At 36.4% G+C, this 25,792-nt stretch overlaps 3 protein-coding genes across 3 annotated transcripts; 2 read left to right on the top strand and 1 right to left on the bottom strand.

The window, feature by feature from the left end:
• Positions 1-3,521: 3,521 nt before the first annotated feature.
• Positions 3,522-6,920, top strand: LOC125815724 (rop guanine nucleotide exchange factor 1). The gene is made up of 5 exons (XM_049495270.1): positions 3,522-4,054; positions 4,278-4,394; positions 4,499-5,037; positions 5,549-5,902; positions 6,329-6,920. The coding sequence occupies exons 1-5, from the start codon at positions 3,757-3,759 to the stop codon at positions 6,752-6,754; spliced, it is 1,734 nt and encodes a 577-aa protein (XP_049351227.1). The 5' UTR covers positions 3,522-3,756; the 3' UTR covers positions 6,755-6,920.
• A 954-nt stretch (positions 6,921-7,874) lies between these two features.
• LOC125815882 (F-box protein SKIP23-like) lies at positions 7,875-10,711 on the bottom strand. The gene is made up of 2 exons (XM_049495448.1): positions 9,314-10,711; positions 7,875-8,393 (listed from the first exon to the last, which is right to left on the bottom strand). The coding sequence occupies exons 1-2, from the start codon at positions 10,514-10,516 to the stop codon at positions 8,367-8,369; spliced, it is 1,230 nt and encodes a 409-aa protein (XP_049351405.1). The 5' UTR covers positions 10,517-10,711; the 3' UTR covers positions 7,875-8,366.
• Positions 10,712-12,283: 1,572 nt separating this feature from the next.
• Positions 12,284-24,139, top strand: LOC125815407 (transcriptional elongation regulator MINIYO). Its single transcript, XM_049494868.1, has 10 exons — positions 12,284-12,498; positions 13,064-14,063; positions 15,339-15,457; positions 15,570-15,754; positions 18,389-18,494; positions 18,572-18,829; positions 18,978-19,166; positions 19,271-21,475; positions 22,596-22,805; positions 23,815-24,139. The coding sequence occupies exons 1-10, from the start codon at positions 12,295-12,297 to the stop codon at positions 24,016-24,018; spliced, it is 4,680 nt and encodes a 1,559-aa protein (XP_049350825.1). The 5' UTR covers positions 12,284-12,294; the 3' UTR covers positions 24,019-24,139.
• The last annotated feature ends 1,653 nt before the right edge of the window (positions 24,140-25,792 follow it).

Below are 25,792 nucleotides of genomic sequence, written 5' to 3'. Positions count from 1 at the left end.
ATATATTTCAAAAAGAGACTTGCTTTTAATTTATTTGTGTTATACATATAAAATTGAATTGAACCTCTTAATTAACTTTATATTATTCCACCTGGCCAATGTGACTATATAGTGGTGCTACTGCTTGAGATGATTTTGGACATGATGTGGTCGTAGATTGCCTGTCAATTACAACGAGTTGGTGAAAGACATAATAAGTTGAGAACTAAGATGAGTACGAAAGTTGGGATACAACGAAAATGGTCTCATCGGCACTAGCATAATCTCTAATGTGTCAATCACAACTACTGTCAACATGAAGAATTCACATACTTACTATAATACATGAGGTGACATAATTCTTAGTGATTCTCCCAAGTTGCAACCTTGAAGGAGGAAGGCAAAAAAGATTTCAACTATTACTCCTTCTGTCTAATTAATTAACGTGATTCACTTTTTTAATGGGACATATTTTTATATTTAATAATAATTTTACTTTAAAATTCTCATTTTATCATGACATGATTTAGCCAAACAATTATTTATCACTTATTTTATTTTTCTTAATTACATCATATAAAATGAGGCAGAAGAAATATATGTAAGCAAGATGTTGTCATTGTTCTAATTTGCTTCACCAACTATGTTTGTTGCGTGAATCGATTTCAAAACATTTTATATATTTATTTATTTATACAAGAACTGATAATAAAACATATAAAATCATTTTATTCTATTCAAATTATAGGAGATCATGTTTGAAATCATTTCATGTGAATAATTTATTACTTAACTTACCGCTGGGTTGTAGGTAAATATAAAGGAGAATACGATACATGTAGTGTCCTATTATTTCTGATACTTTTGCTATTCTATATTTCAAAAAGACAATTTAGATAATGGATTAACACATTGTGTATTACAATCTTACGTAACTCTAGCTCTAATGGACTACCAAACCTCCATTAAGAGTGGACTCTAGATTGGGCAGAAATCTAATTAAAGTGGCAAGTTGGATCAGAAAAAAGTATAAATAAATAAATGAAAATAAAGAAAGAAGGGTTTAATGCACATGGGAATCAGCATCATTAACTTCGGTCATTCAGTTGACTGACCGTGTTTACGTAACTTTTATATTTTCCAAGTAATTAAACACCGAAAAATAGCACGAGACCCCTCAAATTCAACAACCTAAACCCTACTATTGGTAAAACATGACATTTATTAAAATTAATTAAAGCGTCATCATTACAACCTTACTTTAACATTATTGTTCTCATAGCCCCTACTAACGCAATGCTAGTAGCTCTTATTAAGAAAAAATTTCTTAGATGGTTCTAATCATAACAACTATTTAATCAAATTATCACCTTTTATCTTTAATCTCATTAACAAAGTAACACAATATAACGAGAAAACAAGATTTCTTGAGCTGTTAAATTTAAATATAAAAAAAGTACTTTTTTCATATCTCTTTATATATATATATATATATATATATATATATATATATATATATATATAAATGAAAAAAATGAGATGTAAAATAAGATTTTCTTTTAAAAAGAAACTAAAAAAAATAAAAAAATCATTTCTCCCCAATTTCAACGAGCTAGTAAATATCCTTTCCACTATGTATGTCTCACATATGTTGAATTGGTCTTTGTCTATTCCAATAGTGTCCTCTTTATTGAAAAAGTTGTAAGCATTTATTAGAGTAAGATTAAGTTAGAGAAAGAATTAATTAGTTAATTTTAATTTCATAAATAATACGTACTTAATTTGAATCAGTTTTTATTGACTAAAAAAGGAATGAGAACTTGATTGCAACAACTAGTACTATTCGAAAAATGATGTTCAAATATAGATAAATAAAGCTAGCTATCAGTGGTTTGGATGCATGCATAATATTAATTGTATTTGTGCCCAACTTTTCGTATATAATTGAGAGTTTTTAATTTACATTTTGATATCCATTAATTATAAAAATATTTTACTTTAAATCGAGCATACATGTTACCCCTTTCTAATCCTAGCATATATTATTTTAATTTCCCTAATTTTATTTGAGAGTGTAGCATAGTTTAGTCATTAAACATTTAAAATTGTTTGTAAGATTACTTTTCCATAAGCACGTCGGACAAAGAAGGGTCCATCACGCCAACTGCAATCCTATGAGTCTCCGACCTATCGTTTCTGCTTTGTCACGTGCAATCGCAAGCTTCTCTGCCCCTAAAATGGAGTAGAAAATTATGCACAATTTCAATCATATACTACATGAATTCCACTAAATAATCATTCATCCTATTTTCCTCCGGTCAAAAACTGACGTCGGAAAAATCTCGAATCTCTGAGACTCAGCGTCCGAAATATATATTATTCCACTTTACGTCTGTGTCAAAATTATATCTTAAGCTTAAACTGGAATGCAAAATCAAAAAGAGCAATTTCTTACTGGCAATTCCCATATTTTTTCAGGAAACATAGTTTTGAAAGCGAATAAAATCTCCTTGAGGCCGAAAAAGAAATAACTTTCTCGTGAATGAAAGTATCTCTGCATAAGAAGGAAATTAGGAAAACCAAGCAGAGTACAAAAAGTTTCAAATTCCCAACAGATTCAGAGATCCCACGCCTAGGAAGTAGGAACCAGAGCTGTAATTATTTCCATTAATTCAACAAAGCAAACAAACTACACCAATCTAATCTTTTCGACTTCTAGAGGGATGTGTGTATACATACCATTTTAAGTTATGGTTAGATTATTACGTAAATGTGTGTGCAACACATTAGTTTGGTATATGCACCGGTGCTAGCAAATTAATTTTTTTATTCATAAGGTACTTTGGACAAGCTTAATATATTACTATATTTATTTTAAAATTTATCAAATTAGAAAATAATTTTTTTTCTTTAATAACAAAGAAAAGCAAGACAACTGCTAAATGGAGTAATTTATGAACAATGTCAATCCACATTTGTTTCGAGGAATTAAATAAGTTAACGATACTGTGCGTTTTTCTCCGATCAAAACCTGCTACACTATGATTGTATTACACACTCACATGGCGCATATTTATAATCTTTGATAATTCTTTGTCGTTTTTTTCTCCTATTCCCATAGTACTTGTTATTACGAAGTAATATAATTTATTGATAATCAAAAGATTTAATAAGGTCAAAAAAACATATATTGCGTAAAACTCGTTCTTATAGTTTTCACCATATTTCTATTCTACTGAGTATATTTTATTTTCTTAAAACACATGATGTTTTCCACAGGTCCTCAAAATATACTTGTATGATGTGTGTTAAATTTTCCGTAAATCCCAGAGGATGAGGTGGCAAACTGGCAAAGGCAAATGCTCCCTAACGAAGAAAAGGACCATGTCTGGTGGTAGGTACCTTTTTGTCGTCAACTCCTCAACTAACTCCGTTGTTTTTCACCCAACAGACGTCCTCACACTAACGCCGTCTAATCGTACAGTAAAATTTCCTACGCACCACTCTTTTGTCACAGTATTTTTTTAGAGAGAGAGAGAGAAACAGCTACTGTAATAGTAGTACTGTGTGAACTGCGCTTTGCTTTGCTTTATCTTCTTTCTGCTTTTTCACTCTCCACCATTTCCTCTTCCTTCTCCTTCACTGCCATATCTGATAAGCTCTGTCTCTCCCATTTTCGCCATTTGTTTTACTTTTTAATACAATCATTATGAAGCTCATTTGCATCTAGGATCTTCTTATTTACTACTTTCACTAAAGCATTTTGAGTGCTGAACTATGGGGAGTGTATCATCTGAAGAAGGTTCTGATCAGCAGAGTGAGAGATGTGGAAGCTACAATTTAAGTGCTGATGTGAGTGAGTCTGAAAGTTCTTCAAGCAGTTTCTCTTGTCGGCGCTATGATGCTGAAGGCGCATCCAGTTCTATGGCCTCTTCGCCGCTCGCTTGCCGGAGATTCACTGCGAAATCGGAGTTTCCGACACCAATGTTACCTCCATTTATGTTCCCGGGGATTGGCGGGAAAGATGTCGTGCCCTGCAATCACAAGTCTGAGAAACGCCAGGCAGATTTATCTGGTTTGTGCATTTTTTTAGTTTTAGTTTAACTATGCGGTTTCACGCCAATCCGGTACAGATTTATGGAAGTTTGATGTTTAATATCTGTACTGAGCTTCATTATTACCTTCATTACTAGATTTGTCATTGTGCATCTGTTGATATTTTTGGACAGTTGCTAATTTTTTTTCTCCTTTAGAATGTGGGTTATCGTTTTTTGACTTTTAGGTTGTGTTTGATTTAGAAATTGATCTGATGAAGGAGAGATTCGCCAAGCTGCTTCTTGGTGAGGACATGTCTGGAGGGGGTAAAGGGGTTTCTACGGCACTTGCAATCTCAAATGCTATCACAAATCTGTCTGGTTAGTGTAACTACATCTTTCCTTTGAACACAAAGAGTAGTTTTATAAAAGATTGCACATCTGATTTTGTATTGAAATTGGGTTTTCTTGTATGATAATTATAGCTACTATATTTGGGGAACTATGGAGGTTGGAGCCACTGGCCCTACAAAAGAAGGCAATGTGGTGTAGGGAGATGGAGTGGCTGTTATGTGTTAGTGACTCTATTGTGGAGCTTGTGCCTTCCATTCAACAGTTCCCTGGAGGAGGCACATATGAAGTAATGGCAACACGACCACGTTCTGATTTATATTTGAACTTGCCTGCTCTGAAGAAACTTGATGCTATGTTGATTAGCATTCTCGATGGATTTCATGACACAGAGTTTTGGTATGTGGATCGAGGGATAGTTTTAGCTGAAGGAGATGACTGTGACTCCTATCCTCCCGGTATAGGGTTTGGTAGGCCTTCAGTTCGGCAGGAAGAGAAATGGTGGTTGCCTTGCCCAAAAGTTCCCCCAAAAGGGTTGTCAGAAGAAGCTAGGAAGAGAGTGCAACAGTGTAGGGATTGCACAAACCAGATACTGAAGGCAGCCTTGGCAATCAACAGTAATGTGCTTGTTGAAATGGAGACTCCAAGTGCCTATATTGAAACTTTACCCAAGGTTTGCATCCTGTTGAGCTTACTTAAAGTAGAAGTTATAGTTATATTTAGTGGAAGTTCTTCATCCGAAAAAAAAAAGAGCTGCCATCCGCAGCCCATGTCAGGTTCTTTAAATAATACTATATCTTGACTTCCTTTGTTTTCCTTGCCTTCCTCATTGCACCGCTGGTTAATCTTGCTGTATCTGTTATTTAGATCACTTACTTGCACAAAATGAGATGAAGTATGTTTCTGTTGTCTAATGTAAGTGGGTAGCTCAACATTTATGCTTTTGATAAGAAAATACGGTAAGAGGAAACAAAGTAAAGTTTCATTATTAGATAAACAATCTCTAAACTTAAATTTCGGAGAATTTGTTCCCTTTTTCCCTGCATCTACATTTGTTATCCTCATATGCGTATTCCGATATTCTCCCAAGGACAATTTAGAGTACGTTTGTGACAAGAAATGCTTGTTTACTTGTCAACTGCAACTGTTCATTTCTTTAATTGTTTCTTAAATTCTTATTGCAGAGTGGAAAAACATGTCTAGGTGATATCATCTATCGCTACATCACTGCTGACAATTTCTCACCTGAATGTCTTCTTGATTGCCTGGACTTGTCATCAGAGCACCATACACTGGAAGTTGCAAATAGAATTGAGGCTGCTGTGCATGTTTGGAGACTCAAGGACCAGAAGAAACATCCACATAAAAGAAAATCTAAAGGCAAATCATGGGGAGGGAAGGTCAAGGGCCTTGTTGCAGATGGTGGTAAGAATCAATATCTGGCAGAACGAGCAGAAACGCTCTTGCATAGTCTCAGGCTTCGCTTCCCTGGTCTTCCTCAAACTGCACTTGACATGAACAAAATTCAGTATAACAAGGTAGGTGATACAAATTCACATGAAGTGTAAATAGTAAAGTAGAGCAGATAGGAGACATAGTGATATTTATTTTGGTAAGAGAAGAAATATTATGAGATATTTTTTGCTTAATAATAATAAATTCTATGCAATGGGACGTGGGACGTGTAGGCAGTGAAAGTTCTAGTCACACATGGTCTCAAGGTGTGAACTGTGAAGATGCCTTTATTATACTGTTATGGAACATCATTCTTGGTTCTATTTCTATATTGCTGAATATTGATATTTGTGAAATGTTTCTGATGGCAAGCGGTTGATAAATTAGTGTGAAAAGGGAGGAAATGAATCGTTAGTCCACTGTCATAAATGCAATAACAACCAGATACACAGGGACATAGCAGTTGTCATCTATTGTGCTCTCTGAAATCTTAATGTGTTCTACTGCAGGATGTTGGGCAGTCAATTCTTGAGAGCTACTCAAGGGTCATGGAGAGCTTGGCATTTAACATTATGGCAAGGATAGACGATGTGTTATTCGTGGATGATGCAACAAAACGATGTGCTGCAGCAGAGAATATATCCCTTTTCAATAGGGGTGGTTTGGGTGGTCTTCCAGTCCAAAAGCGGATGTCACCAAGCCCCTTCTCTATTCAGCATTCCCCTTTTACCTCTCCGTTTGCTACACCAACCTTTTGCTTATCTCCCTTGATTGGTAGCCCAGGGAAGATAGCTTCTCCTTCTAAGGCTGGTTCAAAGGTACTACCAACGGCTAAACTGGAGAAAGTGACTCCAACTGATTTGGATAAATTGTGGTCATATGCAGGGAATCTTAGTGCCAGAAGACCTTCTAAGGATGCTCCTGAACGGGACTGAGAACTAACATATGACTAGTCAAGGATGCTTTGATCTCAATTATGTTCTTTATCATGTATATTTCTTTTAGGATAGTGCGGTTGTTCAAAACTCTCAACCTGATCTTCATCAGTTGTTACATTGAGAAGGATAGCATTAATGTAGTTGCATAGTTTTTGCTTGGCAAGTTGCAAAAATAGCAGCTTTCTTATGGTATAGAAAAGAAGAAGTTGTTGCTTGACTAGCTACTACCATTAAGATGTAGCAAAGTAATTGCATCTTCATGGTGATTGCTCCAGGCAGTTTTAGCACTTAACAACAACTATCTTAGTTATTGTCTTCCTCAATTAATCATCTCTAATGGGTTGTTAGATGTACTTCCAGCTTTTCCAACAGTGGCCATCCTCCTATTATCTCCACTGTGTTTCCAGCTTTTCCAACGATGGCCGTCCTACTATTATCTCCACTGTGTAGTGTACCACACTAATCCCGATGGAATATTGGAAAGGTACTTCTAGCATGAAAATGCCACAACTATGTAAGATTTGTGTGTGAGTTAAAAAACGTTTTATAATGAGTTCGAATTTAGAAACCTTAAAGCACATGTTTGGTCAATATATAGCTCTCATTACCCATATCCAACATATCAACACAATTCTGGCATCCTGCAGTTTCAACAACCCAAATGCAATAAGCAACTCTGTTCTTAATTAATACCTGAGTTCTCTTCCTATACCTATTCCCATCATTGTTTTACACCTCAACAGCTCGCCAGCAATAAGTATTTCTGACAAATCCAACATGAAAAAATTTCATAACCGAGTTACTGATTTTTATGATGGGAGAGTAACTTTGAGCTTGGATAGAGGGAACAAGGTCCAAAGTGACGCACAAATTAAGGTTTTGTGGATATCAATATACTGGTCCAATAGGGTGGCTTATGCGGTATCTCACAGGAGAAGATAGAATATTGAATCAGAAATAAGCCCTGACTACTGTAGAAGTAGGGCATTCCAAAGCTTCCAATCAATAATTTGAATCTTCTTCATAGTTTAAGATGTCGAAGATGATTTCATTCTTGTGTTGTTCTTGAAATAGAAGCAAATAGTACTCTAACAACGCTATACAAGAGGAAATGCTCGCAGGTTATATACATAAATAAAATTTCCTTCTTTTTAAGAAGTGGTGTCCAGACCACCTTGAACCCTTCACACAAATATGCATAACCTGCCAAGTCTTAGAACTCAATGTAACTAAATAAGTGGTCACACAATCAAATAATTCTCCAAAGTGAGCAGAATTGCCCATTCCTCCATTGAATGACTGGTAATCATATGCTGGTGGTGGTTAGCTGTAACTGTACTTAAAATAAGAATGATGAAATTTATGTGAACCACATTTAGTAAAGAAACACATGAAGATCCTTGCTTCTTCTCCATAATACTGTCAATGAAAATACTTTAACTTGTTCATTTATTTGTGCCAGTCAGTGCCACATAAGCACGTATGCGGGTTAAACCTTGAGCTAAATGTCAATTTCCGAAGAAAACCATATGTACAGCTTAAAGAAGTCCAGCATATCATCAGCTCTGGCTAGCTAGTTTCTTTTTATTTCCATCATGTTCCAAGAGAGTTAGATTTTCAGCTCATTCAGCTCAGCCTGCATGAAATAGCAAATGTAAGTAAAAATAGATAAATTTAAGCCCTTAAAGGGTGAGAAAAACACCAAAGATGGAGAAAAAAAAGCAGGATAGTTGCTGTGGCAGTAGAATGTAACCCCCCAAGCTCTCATCTTGTGGGTGAGTTGCAATAACATTAGGCTTTTGAGCAATATTTGATTGAAGTTGAAAAGAGTATTCAAAGTTGAAGTTGAAAAGGGGTATTTGGAAGTAGTTGTGTTTCTACATGAATTTCACTTGGAAAGAAATGTTGAAGCGTTGTGGGTGAACCATTATTTCACTTAAAATATTCCTCAAATAAGTATTCCAGCTTTACATTCTCTATTTCAAAATGTAGTTGAAACAACGAACCAAATTGTAAGACAATCAATGATATGCAAATAAAATCTGAGTTGAAGTTGAAAATATGAAATAGTTATCAAGGCGGAATGGTTCTTGACCAGCAATATATACTCCTCGCACAAAATATTATTCATCAAGCGCTTGGGCATCAGCTGGTGATTGTCAGTGAGTGATTCAATTTTCAAACATCATTAAGCCGAAATACTATTTTCATTTAAAGCTAGTTTGTCCATCTTTAACTTGTTTTTTTATGAGCAAGGATTTTTTTTATCTTTAACTATTCAATAGTTTAATTGCCAGAGTATCATCTAAATCAATGGGTCGTCCAAATACTAGTCTAAACATAGATAACAACATGGTGATGAACAGATAAATCAGAGATAACATATACACAGAACCAGGCATAGGAAGAGCCTCTATCTCTCCCACATGAATCAGCAGCAAGACATGGAATAAATATAATAGTATCACATTTGCCCAATCAAATGCACAAAATCTTAGAGCATATAAGCAATGTAAAGTCATTGAGGCCTGAAACAATAACAAAAACACCACTTACATCAATGGGTCGAGGAGAACAAATCCAAGGAGGAGGAGGCCAAAACAACTCGGCATAGTCACGGCAACAATTAATAGGACAAATGCTGCCATTTTCCAAACTAAACACACCAATGCCGTGATGCTTCCAGAATCCTCCATCATCCTCCGTGCTGCAGAAAAACTGATCCGAGAAGAGTATACAGTTCCCTTTACACCCAGAATCAAGCTCGGAGACCAAAGCAGAAAATGTACAATTATCCCCCACAAACAACATCCTATCTTCCAAACAATTGACCTCAACCCACCTCTGCATATCTCCATCCAACTTATAAACTTTGAACTTTACTGTCCTTTCGCTCATGTAGCAATCAAATTCCTCATAAAACTCAACAGTCTCATTGTATCCAAGATCATCTTCAGGCCCAATACTCAAATACTTGTCAACCATTAACAGGTCCCCACAAGACTCCACAAGGAACTTTTTATCTCCCCCAAACACAGAATGAGCAACAACTTCTAATTCTGGCGCTGTCCCAGGGCTCAATTTAACAAGCACTCCCTTCCCAGTATTATCAACAGCATAAAAATTCCCATCTTTCATAATAACATCATCGTACGGCAAAGATGATTCATCAACAATAGACCACTTGGTATCACCAGATCTAAACATCACCAATTTCCCAGAAACATGAATTGTCAATAGCAGAAACCCATTTTTTTCCATACGCACAGCAACTTTTTCCATGTAGAGATTCCCAGCATCGGCAATCGAATTAGCCCTGGGTCGGTACTTTATAAACTGAAGAGTATACTCATGGCACAATTCGCGAATTGGGTACTGTGAGGAATCCAAAATCTTGGGGAAATCAGAAGGAAGAGGTTTGCATTGGGATCTGGAAAGAGGATTGAATAAACGCATTCTGTGGGGATTTTCGCGATCGAGCTTGATGATCCATCCATGATTATCAGAGGACGTGGTTTGATTAGGTGGACGGATAAGGTAAATGGGTGATTTGGAAAGTTTAAAACCCCAGCTATTTTCAGCGATGCCGTCATTGGGGAGAATGGGAAAACGGGAAAGGGAAGACGGGTAGGGTTTAGGAGGAAGAGAGGAACGCCATGAAGAGCAAACGGAACGGAAACGGAGGAAATCAGTTTCGGTGGAAAGGTGTTTGGATATGAGTTCTACGAGTTCTCTGGGGAGTTGAGACCATTCGGCCATTACAGTAACAGTAGATTGATGATGGATTCTTGAATGGTGATGACTCAGATGAGAGATCTATACATATTTTGAGTGCAAATCACAGAAGTTGCTTCCCGGAAATAGCTTCTGCCATTGACACCTGGACGAGGTGTTCAAGGTTGTTTTGGGCCTTGTATACCCTTTTGGGCCGGTATACGGGTCACGCGTTGCCGGCTTCTCCTTTAATTGCCGGACATTAGTTTTTAAGAGTGTGAGACACAACCTATCAGATTTCTTTTTATTTCAATGGTGTTTCATATATATATATAGAGAGCCAGATTATATCTGTATCGCAAAATTTAAATACAAAATATTGAAGATTATTTTAATATATATTATTAATTTTTTGCAAATTTCAATTTGAAAGGTTGAAATTGATCATTAAAAAAAATAAAATAATGATCAATAAAAGGAATTTTCCTTTGAAGTTGGACCTTCATAGATATTGGATGTCCATATATGAAGTGAAGATATATAGACTTGAACTTAAATTTACAAAAAGCAATTTCTTAGATTTTTAATTCGCTTCATATAAATCTATCCCACAACATATTATTTACGATGTTTTTCTTATTTATTTTGTTAACTATCTAAATTACACAATATTAAGTTACAATGCTCTTGTATAATGTTTTGACTGTAAATTTTTTCGATTAATAAATTATTTTAAGTGACTTTATTTGTACAATTTTTTAAATGAAGTTGTCCTTTTAAGTGTGGGGTTAATATTTTTGTCCTTATATAAAAAAAATCATAGAATACATGTGATTCCTTATATATACTGAAAAAACAAGTTTAATGACATTATTTGGGATAAGGGTCTGAAAAATACCCCAACTTTGGTCGAATTTGCTGTTGCGATACTAAACTTTCATGAGGACCTATTACTTCCCTAGACTATTTAATACCGTATTTTAAACATATATATTTGCCCATGTGGACATAAAAAGTAATGCAAAATTATAAATAGTAATGTGTCCACGTGGGCACATATATACCTTTAAAATGCACTATTAAATAGTTCAGGGGTAAATAAATACGGTATTAAATAGTCTAGGGAGGTAATAAGTCCTCATGAAAGTTTAGTATCGCAACAACAAATTCGACCAAAGTTAAGGTATTTTTCAGACCCTTATCCCACATTATTTAGCCGTTCATCTAATTTTTTTAAGATCAAATAATTACTTGTCTTTAATAAAAATATAATCCAATTTTATCCTATTTATCACATCTAACAACTCTATACTTTGACTAAACAAATAATTTTTACATAAATAATTAACATAAACAAACTCAAATCATAAAATATTAATTAAATTATAAACTTCTTCTTTTTCGAAATCAAGAGAGGTGTAAAAAATAATACAATAATTAATTAAGATGATAAATAGCTCAAATTCTTTTAAAACCCACCCTACTCGTCTCACTCCGTTGTCTTTCCTATATTGTAAAAATAGTACTTATAACTTGTTCGGAATCTAAACCATCCCTCGAAAATTAAATTTCTTACCTCCGACTCCTTGTAAAGCATAACGTCGATTTTATCCCCTATATATATTAGCAATAACCAAGGTGCCCACTTTTTTCCCCTCAGCTTCTCTTTTTCTCTCTATCTCTACTTTGGTGGCAGGCAGTACTGTATTTCAAGATTCTCTCTTTCTTGCTTAAACCCCGAAAAAAACCATTTGTGGACTTCCTCCATTAAACATCAATACCATATTACTGTTATATTTTCAAGATTTTAAAGGATTGTATCAATGAACAACGTAGACTCCAAGAAACCCACCACTCAAAAGATTTTTGGAACTGTTATCAATGAAGATGATGCCTCCCACCTGGTGGGCGGCATAGTTGAAAAGGGGTTTTCAGAACAACCATTAAAACCACCTACAAGTTGGTCTTCTGCACCTCGTCCTACTGTTCTTCCTTTTCCTGTGGCCCGTCACCGCGCTCATGGTCCAGTAAGTTCCTCCTCCTCGTTAATTTGAGACAAATCGTTATTGTCATTACAAGAGTTGGTGAATCTTTCTCCTTTGTATTTGAGTAATTTCTATTTAGCAGTAACAGCAACAACAACTAATTATGGCGCCCTATGAAAATTGAAAAATATAATTCTTGTTTTCAAAGTGAAATATGATATTTGGAAATTGAAAATGGAAGTAAATGTACTAACGATCCTAAAACATGCTACCAACTGGAGTATCTGGTATCTCCCATATAAAGCCAAGCCAAGAGAGATACAAATATGGAAGCATTAGACATTGAATGTGTTACATACTCGTATGCATTAATAGAAAAATACGCTTTTGTTTTGGCACATCATAGTATTAAAGTAACATTTGTTCTTTTTAGTTATATATTGTGATGTTATGGATCCGTGTGAAGTTAGGATAGGATCTTGATGAACACGTTCAAAACTACTTTTTGATAGTCATATGTGTAGAAGAAACCATGAACCTTTTTGTTTATCTGGGTGTAGTTTTGTTACTTGTACTAATATGTGCATCTCTCTGCATATTTGTATAGCATTGGACCCCAAAAGTTGGAGTCGTTCGTGGTAACAATGATTGCGATGGTGAAGAGAATGAGGAAGATTTCACTGGAATGGACCAGATTGGAGCTTTTGCTAAGCCTATGGAAAGAAAAGAGAATAAAGGGCTGGATTTTAGTCGGTGGCGGGAGATAGTGGCTAGTGATAATAGTTCTGTACCATCCAAGAGGGAAGAAAGTGCTCGCAAGTTGACGTCAACATCAAAAGAGCGAAAGGCTGTTGCCAAAGTATCTCGAAACAAAAGCAACTTAGATGAATGTACTCCGGATAAATATGGAAAGGGTGCTATTTTATCTGTAGAAGATGGTGCAAAATCTCAGGATATCAGCATGGAGGATGAGCATATGGTTCAAGAGCAAGAGGAAGACATGGCAATGGACATCGAGCAGGGAGGCATGGAACAGAGTGCTTACCGTTCTGTCTTACCAGAGCAGAGATGTGGAAATGGTATCACTGAGCAGGCGGAAGAAATAATTGAGGATATGCATCCTACCTTACAGGTTAACGCACAGAAACATAACATTTCTGCAAACAAAACTGATGCTAGCTTTGACTCCCAGGAAGTGGAAGGAAGGCAGAATGCCAGCAGTCTTGAGAGTCAAATTGATGCTGAGAATCAAGCTCAATTAGCGAGAATGTCAGCTGATGAAATTGCTGAAGCGCAGGCAGAATTAATGGCAAAATTTAGTCCAGCAATGTTGGCAGCACTGAAGAGGAAAGGCCAAGAGAAGTTGAAAAGAGGAAAATCGAGTAAATCTGGTTCTCATCACAGTGGCGAAAAGGGTAATTTGCTGGGTCAGATGAACAATGCAACCTCACAAGGCACATTGAAAAATGTAAAAGATGATACACCAAAGTTGAGTGCATGCACCAGTGTGTGGGATGATTGGAGTAAAAGAGTTGAGAGTGTCCGTGAATTAAGATTTTCCTTGGATGGCAATATTGTGAAGAGAGAATTTGATGTCTCAAAGCGTGGTAAGCCTAATTTTGTTTATACCTTAAAAGCTCTTACTTTCCAGTACTGCAGGTTCTTTTTTTTAATCTTTTCCTTCTAGTGTATGATTCATCTGAGGAAGAAATAAATTTACCAAGCATCATTAGTGAACAGTGGAAATCACGAGTTCACTGGCAGGCGTACTTAAGCTGGTCGAAACAGTAAAAAATGCCTAGTTAGATCAATCTTATGTCTAGTATGAGCTACATTTCTGTGGTTTGCTCAGTTGCATCCACTGATAAGTTCTGATTTGTATGCTCAATCACCAGTTTAGTGGCAGGCGTACTTGAGCTGGTCGAAGCAGTCAAAGATGACTAGTTAGATCAATCTTTTGTCTAATATAAGTTATATTTATGTGGTTTTGCTCAGTTGCAGCCACTGATAAGTTCTGATTCATATGCTTATGTGTATTTCCTTTTATAATTCTAGTTTGTAGCAAGGATAAGGGTGCTGAACTTCTCTGGTATAGTTGAAGATACACTTTGTGCGCACATTTATTACTTTGTCATATACCAATAGAAATAAGACAGGTCAATTCCAAGAGCGATAGGAGCTCTTCAAGTTTTTCACTAAGTAGAGATAGATGTGCCTGGACTATCTTCATGATGGATACTACTTTGTTGTAGTGGTATCTTATTATTATTTTTATTTTCTTATTTTTGGCAAAATCTGTTTCTTTGTACTACTGGAGAATTTCCAAAGGAACTTCCTTTTACAGGTCAATTCTTTCTGCTTTCATTGCTCGCCAGTTGCCAAGTTGTCAAATATATTTTTCCGCAGGAAATCTTATCCAGTTTAACATGTCTATTGGGATTGATTTTATGTGGGATCGGACACATCTTAGTTTCTTAGATCCCGTGATGTTTTTGTTTTAGGGAGGATAGTGTTGCTCTTGTCAACTGTCAAAGTTGAGAACTGACCTTGTGTATTTGTACCCTAACTAGACATGTATCAAGAAATGAAAAATAAACTGACCTTCCCTTTGTAGATTAGGCAGGTTTTTTCCTCCCCGAGCACTCTCCCATTCTCATTTCCTCATATCCATTTAGCAATCTGGTCATCGAGTGGGTTGATAATACGACATAACATCTGATTATTCTACTTAATAGGTGATGCTCTAAATCAACTTCCTATAGGTTCGTAGAGTGCCTCTCGTGTTTGTGTCTCACCTGATTTGGCATTTTCTGAATCTTCCACTTGTTAGGAATGCCTCAACCAATGAAATATTTTGATGGATATGCCTCATTTTGTTGCAGGTAATACATCATCTTATGCTGAGAAAAATCTTTCCGAGCGTGACTATCTACGAACTGAAGGTGATCCTGGCGCGGCTGGTTACACCATCAAAGAAGCAGTTGCTCTTGCAAGAAGTATGGTTAGTATATTTAATTTTGAATCCTTTGGATATTCAGTTTCATGCTTTTTTGTGACTGAATTCCGTGCTAGTCTAATTGTGTTTTTTAAGTATTTGAGCTCCTTGTCTACAGGTACCTGGACAACGGACATTTGCGTTCCATCTTATTGCATCTGTGCTTGATAGAGCAATGCACAATATTCAGCAGAATCAGCTGGGGTGTATCTTAAGATCTCAGGACAGAGATGGACTTACTGACTGGGAGGCCATTTGGGCTTTTACACTAGGCCCAGAACCCGAGCTTGCCCTATTATTGAGGTAAGTGTTTCCTCTTTGTTTTTTCTTTGCCTTCTCTTGTGATATGCTAAATAATGGTTTGTCCATGAGATAGTGCCATGTTTGTTCATTTCGGTGAAATAGATAATGCCTGTTTTTTGTCCCCAAAAATGTTCTCCTTCAAGATGTAATGGTTTTTTTGTTTGTTTGATATAGACATCAGTAATACTGCATTTATGTTCATGCATAGCCAATTATTCATTTTTTTCTCCATTTGTCCACAATCTTCTTTGTATTTAGATTTCCTTTCACTTGTTTCTTTTGCGCCTCCACTTGGAGTGGAAGTAGGGAGGCTGTTGTGGTGGAAGGGAAAGTTGTTACCTGCATTAGAAGGCAAAAACATTAAACAAAGTGTTAGTCTTATTTCCTAGGTGTAAGGGAAAAACCTTTGGGTAATTGAATTTGTTTACTCCTCAAAATTATTTGGAAAAACAACTAAAAAAGAATATAGTGGGGAAATAGGTGGAAATTGTGAAGTACTTTTGAGAAAAGGAGGATAGTTGGGTTAAAACTATTAAGTGTATAGTTTTTTTTTTTGAAAATGGTAACGATGTATTATATCACAAGAGTACATGGGTTGTACTCAAACCTTATATACAGATGCACTCTAGACACTCCTACTCTATTTCTATATTGAGTCTAAAACATCAACTATAGAGGCAGTGTCATTTGAGTATAATTGATTACACCAAAAACATAACAACAAAATGCAGTTTAGTTTAACATCCTGCACACTATTTTCTATGCCTTCAAAACATCTGGAATTCCTTTCTTTCCAGATTGCCCACCATATTGAAGCAGGGATAATTCTCCATCTAGTTCTGTCTTTTGCAAGGGCACCTGCCTCCTCCCAGCTGTACAATGCCTCAGTAACTCTCCTAGGCATAGTCCAGGATATGCCTTCAAGACTCAAGAAAATCCTCCAAAGCTGCCGAGTGTATTTGCAGTGTAGAAATAGATGGTTTACAGTTTCTAAGGTTTCCCCACATAGGAAACACCTAGAGCATAAGGTTATCCCCCTTTTCATTACATTATCCTGAGTCAGGGCAGCTTCCTTAGCTAGCAGCCAAATAAAGCATGAGACTTTGTGTGGGATTCTACACTTCCATATTTGTTTCCAGGGCCAGATGGGACTCTGCTGGCTTGATTGATCCATCCGCCTGTAAGCTGAATGCACTTTGAACTCTCCTTTATTGTTGCCTTTCCACCAAAGCATATCCTCATATGCTTGAAGTCCAGTAAAGTTTCCAACCAAGTTGAGGAATTCTGCCAACCTCATCACTTCCCAGTCATTTGGTTCTCTCCTGAAGATGAAATTCCACCCTTGTGGTGTCCATAGTTCTGCAATAGTTCTTTGTTGGAACATTGCCAGATTGTAAATATCAGGGAAAAGAGTTTCCAGGTTACCTTTCTCATGCCATTCATCCTTCCAGAATTTGATCTTGTTCCCATTCCCCACTTTCATCTTGAATTTGGGTTTAACTTCCTCCCATAATGCTCTTATGGACCTCCATAAACTGATCCCATAAGGTGTGGTCACAATCTTAATCATCCAACTATCTTCATTCTCATATTTGGCACCTATCACTCTTCTCCAAAGTGTTTGGTTTTCATAATGCACAACCACTTCATTAAGAGTGTTTTGCCATGTAGCTCCATATTCTTTATTCCCAGACCACCATTCTTCTTTCCAGTTGTCACTGCATTCCATTTAACTAGATGAAAGCCTCTATTCTCTTTGTTTCCTTGCCACAAGAACTTCCTTCTTATGCTGTCTAGTCTTTTAGTGATCCCTGGTGGGATGGGGAATAGAGATAGCATGTAAGTTGGGAGAGCATCCAGGACTGAGTTAATGAGGGTCAGTCTGCCCCCTCTTGACAAGTACTGAGTTTTCCATCTGGCCAGCTTCTTCTCACACTTCACTATCACACCATTCCAAATTTCTAAGGACTTGGATTTTGCTCCCAATGGCATACCCAAATATGTTGTAGGTAGAGTACCTACTTCACCCCCTAGAATTGAAGCTAACAAGTCTATGTTGTTGACCTCATTGATAGTATACATAGAACTGCGGAACTTGCAAGTAACAAAATTATTTCTCTCAGTTTTTGTTTTTCTTGAATGTCTTTGTAGAGATTCTCAGTTTCTGCAGTACTAGATTCCTCTCCCCATCCCACCCGCCCACCTTGGACTTATCACTTCACAAGAATTTGAGATATACTCTGATCTCTTTACTGCTTTGCGACCTGAACTACTCAGCTTAGTAGTTGGGTCAAAACCTTGGGTTTGTAGACTAAACTACATGCATATCTCTTTGTTTCTGTCCCTTAATAAAATATGAAACCCGAAATGATTGTGGTTTGTTTCAAGTAAATAAAATTGATTGCATTTGCCTTATTTGTAATTCCGACCTTATAGTTAAAGGATATGGACCAGGACTAGTTGGATGACAGCACTTCAATCTGAAAATAATGTACTTCAGTATCTCTTGTGTTAAATTAGGATTCCTGGAAATGCTGAACTTTGCTATGCATGGAACAAGATCAATTTTCTTTGAGACAACAGTTTTGCATTCTTTCCTACTCAAAAGAAGTGTTATGCATTTTTTACTTGTAGGATGTATCTGGATGACAACCACAATTCCGTAGTTCTGGCGTGTGCTAGAGCCATTCAGTGTGCTCTTACCTTTGAGATCAATGAGGAGTTTTTTGAAATTGTGGAGGTAAGACTATAATTTTGCTGTCTCTATGAGCTGTATATTGGGAGATGGTTTATTCTTGACCTCTGTGTTTTTATCAGAGGATACCAACTCTTCAGAGGGAGGCACCCACTGCTCCTGTCTTTAGAAGTCGACCTGAAATCGAAGATGGTTTTCTCCATGGTGGTTTCTGGAAATACAATGCAAAACCTTCCAATATACTTCCTTTTGCCCGGGATTATCTGGATAATGACGAAAGTGGACACACTATTCAGGATGATGTTGTTGTTGCTGGCCAAGATATAGCTGCAGGATTGATTAGGATGGGGATTCTTCAAAGGATTCAATATCTCTTGGAGGTATGTTTCTTCTGATGGACCATGTTTCTTTTGTATTCTAGCTTGTGATTGTGAGCAACTTGTCCAATATATAACTCTGACTCATAAATGATGACTGCTGGTTGTGTACTGTAGCATGACATGTTATCTTCTTCTTTTTTTCTGCCAGACTGAGCCTTCAACAGCTTTGGAAGAATGCCTGATTTCCATATTAATTGCGATAGCTAGGCATTCGCCAACATGTGCAGCTGCAGTTATGAAGTGTCAACAGCTGGTTGAAACAATCATCAACAGATTCACCAGTAAGGATCAAATGGAGATTAGTACCTCAAAGATCAAGTCAGTTACACTCCTGAAAGTAAGCGCATCAAGAATCCATGCTTGAAACACTTGTGCCTGTAATAAATCTATCCAAATTTTAAGTTCATTCCCGTGTTTAAATTTTGTTCTTTAATGTGACAGCTTTTGGCTCGATTTGACAAGAAGAACTGCCTAGAATTTGTCAAGACTGGAATTGTTCAAAAGATGACTTGGCACTTGTATCGGTATACCTCTTTTGACCATTGGGTAAAGTCTGGAAAAGAGGCTTGTAAGCTTTCATCAGCCCTTCTGGTTGAACAGTTACGGTTGTGGAAGGTCTGTGTGCAACATGGATACTGTGTGTCATTCTTTGATGATCTATTTCCTGCCTTATGCATTTGGTTGAATGTGCCTGCATTTGGAAAGCTGATTGAGAACAGTGTCCTCAGCGAATATACTGCCATTGCCAAGGAAGCATACCTTGTACTGGGTGCTTTAACTAGAAGATTGCCAACTTTTTATTCCCACATGCAACATTTGGATGGGGGTACTACAAAAGAAGCAGAGAGCTGGTGTTGGGCCCAGGTTGGTCCTATGATTGATTCCGCCCTAGAGTCTATTAGGATCAAGGAGATTCCACTCCTATCTCGTCTATTTGAGGGGGAAAATGAGGAGAAATTGAATGGTGATATGCAGGATACAGCAGTTCCTCCTTTGTTGTGGTTGATATCTTCAATTATGGACATGCTTTCTGCAGTGCTTGAAGCTGTAATCCCAGAAGATAATGCAGAGTTGTGCCATGGGACTCTTCCATGGCTGCCAGACTTTGTCCCTAAGATTGGACTAGCAATTTTGAAAAATGGACTTATGAGTTTTTCAAGTATAAGTAGTACAAGCCACGATGCTGCTTCTGGCAGCAGTTCGTTCCTTGAGAGGTTGTGTTATTTGAGAAAAATAAACCAACAAGAAACATCAATAGCATCCAATAGTTGCCTTCAGGGATTGTTGCGAGTTGCTTGGTGTGTTGATAAGCTGATCTTACTAGCTAACAATGAACCTCGGAATCCATTGCCATACCAGGGTTCCACAAGAGAGGAAAAAACTCTTGCTGCTGGGATTCTCCACTCTTCTCTTCCTGAACTAAGAGCTTTGATGACAAGTGTAATGGAATCAAATAGTTCTGAATGGCGTCATATGCAATCAATTGAGACGTTTGGTAGAGGTGGTCCAGCACCAGGAATTGGTGTAGGCTGGGGTGCCCCTGGTGGGGGATTTTGGTCTAAAAATATTTTATCAGCGCAAGTAGCTGCACGATTATTCATTTACTTGCTTGATGTGCTTCCCATTGTATCTGTCAAAGATCAGTTTACAGCTGAACGGATGAACTCTATAATACAAAAAATAAATTCTGTCATGGGAGCATGTTTATTGCTGGGGCCAATGGATAGTTCTGCTGTAGATAAGCTGCTTGATTTCTTGTTTCAAGTTCCCACTCTAAAGTACATTGATTTCAGTATCCGCCAATTTCTTAATCTTAATCAAGGTTTTCAGTCTTTCGAGCTGGTGTATCAAGAAGAGGACTATTTACTGTTGAGTGATGTCTTAGCTTCTCACTTTAAGAAGAAATGGTTGTCTGCAAAACAGAAGCGTAAATCTGCTGCTGGAAATGAGCAAGCATTCCATAAGAACTCTAAAAAAAGAACTGTCTTACTGGACACCATTCCTGAGGAAAATTCTGAATCAAACCCTGCCAGCCAAGAGCCTAAATGTTTGGTGGCTGAGTGGGCTCACCAAAGATTGCCTCTTCCCTTGCATTGGTTTCTCAGTCCACTCTCAGTTCTTTGTTCTACCAGTCATGAGTCTCTGGATTTTCTCAAAGTTGCAAAAGGTGGACTCTTCTTTCTCTTGGGGATTGAATTGATGTCCACATTCCTTCCTGCTGAGTTGCAAACACCAGTTCGAAATGTGCCTGTAGTATGGAAATTGCACGCATTGTCTGCGACTTTACTTTCTGGAATGAGCATTTTTGAGGAGGACAATAGCAGGGATCTCTACAAAGCTTTGCAAGATGTCTATGGACAGCTTCTTGATAGGGAAGAAAAAGTTAATGCAAAGAGCCTGAAATTTAAGACGGACATACATGAGAACTACTCCACATTCATTGACAATCTAGTAGAGCAATTTGCTGCTGTTTCTTATGGTGACATGATATTTGGTCGTCAAGTAGGAGTCTATCTGCATCAATTTGTTGAAGCTCCTGTAAGGCTTGCTGCATGGAATGCACTGTCTAACGCTTGTGCTCTCGAGCTTTTGCCTCCTTTGGAGAAGTGCATTGCTGCAACTTATGGATATCTTGAACCTGTTGAGGTATTGCTTACTTAAACACTATCAGTAAATACACTTACACTTGACAATCACATAATTATTAGGTTGACCTTTAATATAGAGAAAGCTATATGAATTCCTTTGGGTAAACCAGGATTCTGGAAAGTTGCCCATAGCCCCATACTGGAAAATTTGTTTTCTGTTTAAGGATAATAATATAATTTCGTTTTGATCCAAAAACAATGGGGTATCCAATACCAGTTGAAAAATATCCTCTCACCATTCTAAATTAAGTTTGATGTGTTTCTCTTAGATGGATGTTCTGAGGAACTTACTGATGGTATTGAAGACTCACTTGAGAATACTTAAGTTTGACACTGGTCTAGATCTGTCATTGTCTACGAGTGTGCTTACAGGGGCGGTGCAGCTAAAATGAGATATATTTCATGTTGTTTGTCCACTTCATGTTTTGTTTGGAATTTGGGAGGAAAAAGAATAGCCCAGACTTCTCTGTGCTTTGCCTCCCTCTTGCACTTCATATTCTTAAACAAAAAGAAAATGGGAAAGAAAGACACAGGAAAAAGGAAAGGGAAATGAAAATTGCTGTTTGAGGGGAGGGGCTGCATCTGTCCATGTTACAGTTTTAAAATAACGTGTAAGTTCTGGAGGTACACTGGGTATGTTGTTGTTGTTATGGATGGTTAATCAGGTTAACACAAGATTTATTGGTACTTTTTGAGCCGAGGGTCTATCCGAAACAACCTCTCTACCCCACAAGGGTAGGGGTAAGGTCTGTGTACATCTTAACCTTAACAGACCCTGGGCGTGTTGTTGTTGTATTAGTTGTTCAGGATGTCATATATAAATAGTGATAATTAATCTTGTTCAGTATCCTGCCTTGTACTACAAGACACTGCCGCCTAAGAGCAAGGTATTATGGCAACAAAAAGTTACAAGGTAAAAGGGAAGGATATTGGAAATATGATGATAACTATGGCATTACTAAACATTGTTTGGAAAAGAGTGAATTGAGAGAATGATTGCTTGTGTTGTCCGATTTTTGGCCAAGTCAAGTTGAGGAAAGCTCTTTTAATTTTTTTTTCTGTAAGCAAAGACATAATTATACTTTGCTTACTTGTGGGTGATTAATACTTTGATGCAGGATGATGAGAGGATATTGGAAGCTTACTGTAAATCATGGGTTTCAGGAGCTCTAGACAAAGCAGCACGTCGAGGATCTGCTTCGTTCACTTTGGCCTTGCACCATCTATCATCATTTATTTTCCAGACTTGCTCTGGGAATATGATTCCTTTGCGAAACAAGCTTGTCAAATCTCTGCTACGAGACTACTCCCGTAAGAAGCAACATGAGGTATGCAAATTTGTTACTTAACTGCTTAGTGAATCCCTTTTTTTGTTGTAAAAGGCCCCCTCTTGAGGTGTGCTTTAAGGTCTGAAGCCAATGCATATAGCAGGATGTGTGCTTTGCAGTTTGCGCTGCTTACATGCACATTAGTGAATATGTCAAAGGCTCTAAGACGTGTGCCTCAGCAAATTCCTGCCAACCAATAGTTTTTAAAAAAAATATTTACTAGTTAGGTTAATCTCTAAGGCTTATGGTTTCTATCTTGAAGAGGACGCCGCTAACAGATTGATATAGCCGGATATATCACTAATTATTAAGAAGACACATACATTATAATTAGGAAATAGAAACTAGAAATCTAAATTAAGCATACTAATTCATCTTGATTTAAAAACTTAAATGCTCTCTGTATTTGATTCAAAATTTAAAATGGGTTCTGAACTCGATTTACATGGATTTTCTCCATATAAACTTAATCTCAGTTCTTCTGTATTTTTTTTCTTAATTTTGTGTCATTATTCACCAATGCTTGATTGAGCTTGTCTGTAAGCCGAGAAAGAAGTCGACACTTTCATGTCTTTTCGCATTTAACAATGCTCCCTTTTGCTGATTTAATTTGCCCGTTCAGAAATTTGTTGTCATGCACATTAACAATGAATTAGAGCAAATGATTTTGAGATTGGGCAATTTTATTGTCATGTTTGTTCTCTCCATGACTCGGTTATGTAATCTGGTAGTTTGAGAAAACAATTGACAGTATCACAGAGAGAAAATGACAAAAATGGTCCCTTATGTTTTGAGGGGTTGGTCCAAAAAAGTCTTTTAAGTATCTAGTTTTAGTCATTTACGTTTGCCACAAATTAACAAAACTGGTCCTGCAAGCATGCACTTAACAGTTTAGATCCTTTTAAGTTTGCAAAAAGTTCACACTTTTCAGTCCCCAGCAAAATATTATCTGGAAATTTTGTGTCTTGTTCTGTAATTCTCATTCGTACTTTTTTTTATCTAATTACAGGTCTTTTTTATTAACTTACTCGAGTACCAAAGGCCGGATACCAGATCTGAGCCATTCCATAAGGAATGTATGCCCCTTCAAAGTTGTGATGTGGTAAATAGATTACAGATTTTGAACGAAGCATGTGAAGGAAATTCTTCATTGTTGAATGAGGTTGAGAAGCTCAACTCTGTGATTACTAGGAAACAACATGTAGACAGCTAAAATTTTCTACATGGTGGGATCTTATACCAGATATGTATATATGAACTCATTTGATCTATTACGAAGTTCTGTACATCTAACTTATCTCACTCTGTTGTTTAAGGCGCATTTAAGCCTTGGTAAAGTCCTGGTTGAGCGTTTTGCCTCTCTTTATATGCGTTCTTCCGATGTCTGGTTAATTTTCTAGATGAATATTTGCTCTTTTTTTTAATGCTTCATCTGGCCGTTGTGATCTGTATCTTTTGTTGCCACTCTTCATGGTAGTGATTGATTTTTTTCTTTTGGTTGAAATTATAGGGTATGTGACAATACAATATAAGTAGCAATTTGACGTACTTATCGATAACTGACACTGTGCCTCATTGGCATCCTATCATGTATCTGGCTTTTTGGAAGCAAACAATAAACTTTTTCTATTGAGAATCTTATTAGAGAAAATTAAAACGTACCAAATGAAAATAAGGTTATCATCTTGATCATGTATTGTCCTGTTGATTTTCCAAGTAGACCATAATTCACGACATTAATGTCTCCATCAATCCATTTCCAATTTTCCAAGTAGACCATAATTCACGACATTAATGTCTCCATCAATCCATTTCCAACTACTAAATAAATGTCATTAGTTGGAAGGAGACAAAATATCCTTGCTGAGGTTGCCTCGATAATGGAGAATAAATTATTGAACATGTAATGCACACCAGAAACAAATTAGGAATTTTAAGTTATATATGAGAATTAAAAATTAAAAAAAAACTCATCCAACTTAATTTAAAAATAGTTGATGGATATATATCCTATAATATATGCATAATTAATATATACCTGCTAATAAGAGCAATCAAGGACCACCAGACCTATTATTTGTGTAAAGATCGGGAATTAAACGGTTATAGAAGTTTGTTTCCATTGCTTGTTATTCTTCTTGCACGTCAAAAGTTAACTCAAGGCTACAAACAACTATTCTCTGTCAATGAACTTGAAATTAAACTCAAATGTTGGAATATATAGAGACGTATTCAAGACTTTGAGAGGATAAGTGTATTATTATGAAAAGGTGAATTTAACATATAAATTTTATCTTTAGATTTTTATCATTGAACCCGTTAAAATTTTAAAGTTATAGGTCTAAAATTAATTCTTATTAATACAAATAAACTTATATATATAGTTATAGTTATATTCTATATTGAAGGTATTGAGGTCGATTCAATCCATTGACTATATGTTATATCACTACTATTTTTTAAAATACATATTTGGTTTAATTATATAAAATATTTACAGTGCTAAATTTTCTTTTAGGAATTTCCAATGTGACAGACTTGAAATATTTTGAAAGATTAAAGCAAAAATAAAATAATATATCAATTAAAACGTCAAAAAGTTTTATCAATAACCACATAGAGCTAGAGGGGTATTAACCAATTTTAGAAGAAGAAAAAAAGATATAGATTTAAATTTATAACTTTACTCATAGTTACAACCAATCATCATCGTATTATATATTTATATTATACTTTGAAGGTAGGTTGACACATCTATGTATTATTTTTAAAAATATAACACTACAGTATATGATATAGAATAAGCATTCGTTTATGTGAACCGAGCATGGTTGGGGACATACACCTTTGTGCTTACTATTCCAACTTCTGGCCAGTGTAAGATGTAATTCTATAAATAGCTGAATCACTTAATTATCTAACACCACTTAATAATAATAGCAAATTAAACTCTTTTAGCTTTCTCACGTACAGCCATTGGTATATAT

This window comes from Solanum verrucosum, unplaced genomic scaffold, assembly GCF_900185275.1.
Source record: "Solanum verrucosum unplaced genomic scaffold, falcon-dt-bn FXZP01000261.1, whole genome shotgun sequence".
NCBI classification, from domain to species: Eukaryota; Viridiplantae; Streptophyta; class Magnoliopsida; order Solanales; family Solanaceae; genus Solanum; species Solanum verrucosum.
The sequence above is the reverse complement of the archived record's forward strand: the minus strand, read 5'-3'. Positions and strand labels throughout refer to the sequence as shown.